Below are 5,808 nucleotides of genomic sequence, written 5' to 3' on the forward strand. Positions count from 1 at the left end.
CACCAGGCCAGCAGCGGGCTGGGCGCCGCCATTTGCCGCGCGGGGGAAGGGAAGCGGCGCCGCACCGGCCCCAAGCCGTGTGTGTCCCCCCGGGAACGCGGCCGCGGCGCCACCGTTCCGGCCCCGGCTCTCCCCGCGGGGAGAACCTCATCCCTCGGAGCCTCCGAACTCAGAATCACAGGGTCAGCTAGGTTGGAAAGGACCCTGAAGGTCATCTAGTCCAACTGTTAACCTAACACTGACAGTTCCCAACTCCACCGGATCCCTCAACACTAAGTTTCTGTCATTACTTGCAAGTGTTGTTAAATGGGATTTTTGCGGAAAAAAAAGAACAGGGATTTTTATGTTAACATTGCTAGAAGATCCCCAATTCTCGGAATGGTGAATCACTGTGATTCAGGTCTCACAGGAGGCTGTACTTCACTTAAATGCATGGCCAGGGGCTCCAAGCTACACCTCATCAGCGAGATTCTGCATTGAGTCAGACATTGTATTCACAAACCTTCTCATTACAGATCCACCATTACATTTTTTAGGAGAAAATTAATCTGTTAGATGTTAAAGACAAGAAAAAACAGCTTCATGATAAAGCATGCCCTCTCAACTAGACATCTTCTCCCATTCAAGATTACTTTAAGAAGAAAGCTACGGCCTTGCAGACCATAACAAAGGTTCATAAGAGCCCCAGAGATTCAAAAGTTGAATGAATATTCCATTTACCATAATATAAACTGCTAATCACTTGTCCCAAGTAGCAAGTAAATTTAAACAAAAAAACCCCACGCACAGACTAGCTGAGCAGAGCTCACTTAGGCTGTTTCAAGTTTACCTTACGTCTCTCTTATGCTGCTTCCAGCTTCTTCTGAATCTCTTCCAATGACACATCCTTCTTTGAGGGAGAAAGAGGGAATTCTGGGACTGCTTCTTTTGAGCAGGGACTGAGTATCAGCTCAAATGCCTGCCCAGAGGCACTCTTTTCCAGTTCCTTCACTTGAATATCAGAAGCAGCTCCTTGCAAACCTGACCGTATCTGCGGACTATTTAAGAAGAGGGAAGCTTTTCTCACCCACAGGCAGATTCGCTGCCTCCCCAAAAGCCTCCCCGAACCTCTTCTCCACCAGTGCACATCCCTGTGCTGCAGCAGGTGATGACAAAGCTCTGCCAAAGCGAACCTAGCTCCGAATCCCGCTCCTGTCCCTCGGCTCACCAGTGGGACACATCTGCAGAGCCAGCTCTGCTCTTGCTCAAAAGCTCTGCTGAAGGCAGAGGCCAGAAACGGTGTAAATTTGCATGAAAGAAAAAGTGCAGCTCACCAGTCTACATGGGCTTGTAGGGAGAGGAGGGAATATTTAGGGCTAGGCTTAGGGTGTCATAGTCTACTCTTTAAAAACCAAAACCACATCCCAAACAAAGTAAAAACATATCATTCTTAGCTCACCTTTCACATGTGCCAGCACCACAAGACAGAAGGGAATGGGGAATTAGGCCATCATTTAAAAAAAAAATCAAAAAGCCAGCACTAAAAGCCTGATGAAGCAAACACACATTAGGATGAACATTAAAAGATAAAGGGAGAAATAACTGTTGGAAAAGGAGAGGATGTATTTGGGACCAACAGCTGCTGAGACATTGGACACACTGGACAACTGATGGTGTGGTTTCTTGGAAAAAATACAGCTCCTACTGGGTGTCAGAGAGTGACAAAGGCAAAAGCCTCCAGCCCTGGCAGCTGCCAGGCTAAAGCACAGCGAGGCCCTCGGCTGCCCATGCAGCTCCCGTCACGTTCGCGGGGTGCAGCTGCCACCAAGGAGCCTCACACTGGGGAGACCGTGATTTAATCTGTCATAACGTGCTCTTTCCCTGAAACCGAGGGTGCCCGGGCTTCCTCCCCATGTGCTACCTGGCTAACCCTTCATACAGCAAGACTTCACTTGCACGTCAGAGGGAGCTCCAGACATAGGCTGGAGGCAGGAGAGCACAAACGGGCCCATCCCTGCACTGTCCGGGCTCCGAGCCTAGCTGGGCTCCCGAGCTGCCTCTGTGTCCCTCCTGGCTTGCTGCCTTGTTCCCCGGGGACCTGGACCTTGCTCCCCAGGGACCTGGATTACTTTCTGGCACTGCCTGTCCATTGGTGTGTCACAACAATGCTTGCCCAGTCCTGCAGTGCGTTTGATTCAGGAACAGATCTTGCTGGAAAAGACCACAAATAAACACCATTTTTCAACCAGAGCAATTCTCCAACCCTGATCGCTGTGAATTCACACTGAACCCACCTGAACTCACACTGCTGCAGGAATAAAAATGTGTCTTAGGCCAAAATGTGACACGCTGCAGGGCTCTCTGTGCTGTGGCCATTGTGACTCACCGACATGTTTTTTAAAATGCTGTAGGCAGACAGGAAATTGTTGGGAGCCAAGGCTTCACCTCTGCCAGCACCTGGGAAGGGAACAAACTTCCCTCTCTCAGAAAGGTTTGGTGGTGTCGGCAGTGCTGCCCACAGCTGAGCACAGCCATCACAACTTGTGGCACCACGGAGCCTTATCACTCTTCCTCCTCTCTCCTCCAGCACTGCTGCGGTATCAGCAGGAGGGAGTGCCAGTGCTGGCCTTGTGGGACATGGGTACCAGCCCCTGCAACGAGGCGGGCAGCGAGGAAGGAGCAGCGGGCAGCGAGAGCCCCACTGCCATGGAGGGACTTGGGGGTGTTGATTGCCAGCCGGCTGAACATGACCCAGCAGTGTGCTCAGGTGGCCAAGAAGGCCAATGGCATCCTGGCTTGTATCAGCAGTAGTGTGGCCAGCAGGGACAGGGAAGGGATCTGAGCCCTGTGCTCGGCACTGGTGAGGCTGCCCCTTGATGAGTGGGTCCAGTTTTGGGCCCCTCAGCACAAAAAGGCCATTGAATAACTCGAGAGTGTCCAGAGAAGGGCAACAGAGCTGGGGCAGGGTCTGGAGCACAGGTCTGCTGGGGAGCGGCTGAGGGAACTGGGGGGGTTTAGTCTGGAGAAGAGGAGGCTGAGGGGAGACCTCCTGGCCCTCTGCAACTCCCTGCCAGGAGGGGGCAGAGAGGGGGGATGAGTCTCGAGCCAAGGAACCAGCGACAGGACAAGAGGGAATGGCCTCAAGCTGCGCCAGGGCAGGGTCAGGCTGGCTCTGAGGAAGGATTTCTGTGCAGAAGGGGCTGTTGGGCGTTGGAATAGGCTGCCCAGGGCAGGGAGGGAGTCCCCATCCCTGGAGAGGTTGAAGAGTCGGGCTGACCCAGCGCTGAGGGATCTGGTGGAGTTGGGAATGGTCAGAGTGAGGTTCATGGTTGCACTGAAGGAGCTTCAGGGTCTTTTCCAACCAAGATGATCCTGTGATTCTGCGGAGGGGAGGCCTGGCATGTCCATGTGCCACCTCCTTCCTGGGGAGAGTGCTGGGGCCAAAGGGCTGACCAGCTGGGGGGGAGGGTGAGCTGGGGCGGGGGCCGCGGCCGCACAGCCTTCGGTGGCCCTGTGCATCTATGACAGATATCCCAGGCCCCAGGAGGGGGCTGTGGCCACTGGCACTCGGTGGCAGCTGATGGGAGCGGGCTGAGGGGAGCAGCTCTGAGGTGACAGGCTCTGTGTGAGGGTGTTGTCTGAAAAGTGGATTTGTTGCCCGGTGTGCAACAGGACAATAATCACACACTTGGGAGAGAAATTGTTTATTTATTTTAGGGTTGCACAAGCCACCAATGTGACTTTTCATGCTATATTTGTAAAACTGGCAGAGTTAGTTTTTCAATTCCATTCTCTCTAGGATTGGTTAGTAATTTACAGACAATTATAACAGTTCTGACATAATACTTCTACTACTACGCACGCTCAGGGGAAGGGTCTTCACCCTTGCAAGGATCCTCTTGACTTATAGGCATAATCTTTAGTATTATGATAAGGGTAGTTCAGCTAAGGATGCATAGACCTTGAGTTTGCTTGCTCAGTTGGCACAGTATCTTCAAGGTCTAATGGCTCTGGGATGTCCTTGTTCAAAGGATATCTACTTGTTCTGCTGATGAGGAATGACTTTGGCTTTGACATAGACCAAGAACATTGAATCATTAAATCGTTCAGGTTGGAAAAGGCCTTTAAAATCGTCAAGTCCAAATGTTAACCTAACATTGACAAGTCGACCACCAAACCATCTCCTTAAGCATCACATCTTTTAAATACCTCCAGGGATGGGGACTCAATCACTTCCCTGGGCAGCCTATTCCAGTCTCTGTCAACCCTTTTCATGAAGAAATTTTACCTCAGAGCCAGCCTGACCCTGCCCTGGGCAGCTTGAGGCCATTCCGGGGCCTGGCGCTGGCTCCTTGGCTCCAGAGACTCATCCCCCCTCTCTGCACCCTCCTGGCAGGGAGTTGCAGAGGGCCAGGAGGTCTCCCCTCAGCCTCCTCTTCTCCAGACTGAACCCCCCCAGTTCCCCCAGCCGCTCCCCAGCAGACCTGTGCTCCAGACCCTGCCCCAGCTCCGTTGCCCTTCCCTGGACACGCTCCAGCACCTCGATGCCTTTCTTCACCCACGCACGCCCCGCGACACTGCTCCACGGTTTGACCGCCGCCGCGGGCAGAGCCCCGATGAAGGGAATTACATACCTGAAAGCATGTTTGTGTTTCCCAGCTACGTCACAGGGTCTAATAAACGCTGGCCTCCCCCTGTGAACCCGCTTTTGTTTTATCTACAGCACAGCTTCTGTGAGATACCTGTTTGTGTGTCTTTGTGCGCTCCTAGACAGCAAGCAGCATGGCAGCAACAAGCTATAACTGGAGCAAATACTTTGGCAGGTGTTGGGGTAGGTGAGGGTCCCACTCTGCAGGCACACTGTCAGCGAGTTGTACAATTGCCCGGTTATCATGAGAGGGGTGACTCTTTCTGTGTGTTGACTGTTCAGAGCTGTCTGTGGGTTTGGACAGGCCAGGCTTATACCCTCTGTGTCCAGCTGGGAGTCTCACTGCTGTGGGGCAAAGAATATGAGGATGGGAAAAACGATTGTATATATTTGTGGAGAGTGTTGTATTTTGTTAACAGAGAGTAAAACAGTCATCTGGTAGCAATCATGTCAAAATGGATTTTAATCCCTCTCAAAGAAGCCCAGATGAGAGAGTGGACGATGGAAGTAGATGCTGTAATTAGTAATATAAATTATTCTTTAAAGCAGAGGTGTGAAGGTTGAGGAATTAAGGAAGTTACCAAATAGGTATAACATTCATTTTTGCAGTATTTAGAACTTACCAATCATGCTGAATAAAGCTTTAATTGGCAACTGAAATATTTCAAGCTGCTTCAGAGGAAGCCTTGGGCTTCCTAGATGGAGGAATCTGAGAGCTGGAGTGAGTGCCTTCCACTGAGCAGCAGCTATGGTTTGGCCAGTTCCCTCTGCTGTTCGGCTGCACTCCTGCACCTTTAGTGTTGAAATTGAGATGTCTGATTTTTGTGGAGATGTTGTTTTGCAGTATTCATAAACAGCTTGAGCTGTTGTGATGGTTTGACTGGCTAAATGCCAGGTATCCACCAAGTCGCTCTATCACTTCCCCCCCCTTTTTCCCCTTGTTTTCTCAATAGGGTAAAGAGGGGAAAGAAGATAAACTAACCCTTGTGGGTGAAACAAAAGCAGTTTTAATATAAGCAAGGCAAAGCAAAAGTCCGCGCGCGGAAGCAAAAGCAAACAGATTTAGTCTCTACTTCCCATGGACAGGCGATGTCGGGCCTTCTCAGGAAGCAGGGCTCCAATACACGTAGTGGTTGCTTCGGAGGACCAAGGGTGACCCCACCCCCTTCCTCCTTCCTCCC

General features: G+C 51.4%; 1 protein-coding gene across 1 annotated transcript in view; it reads right to left on the minus strand.

Annotated features, from left to right (window-relative positions):
* TRIP4 (thyroid hormone receptor interactor 4) overlaps positions 1-2,371 on the minus strand; it is a 33,867-nt gene extending 31,496 nt beyond the window's left edge. The window contains exon 1 of the mRNA XM_026855980.1: positions 2,366-2,371. Within this exon, the coding sequence (XP_026711781.1) occupies positions 2,366-2,371 (6 nt within the window). The remainder of the gene's footprint in view (positions 1-2,365) is intronic.
* Positions 2,372-5,808: the final 3,437 nt, after the last annotated feature.

The sequence above is a fragment of the Athene cunicularia genome, assembly GCF_003259725.1.
Source record: "Athene cunicularia isolate RWA chromosome 10 unlocalized genomic scaffold, athCun1 chr10_part1, whole genome shotgun sequence".
Lineage (NCBI taxonomy): Eukaryota > Metazoa > Chordata > Aves > Strigiformes > Strigidae > Athene > Athene cunicularia.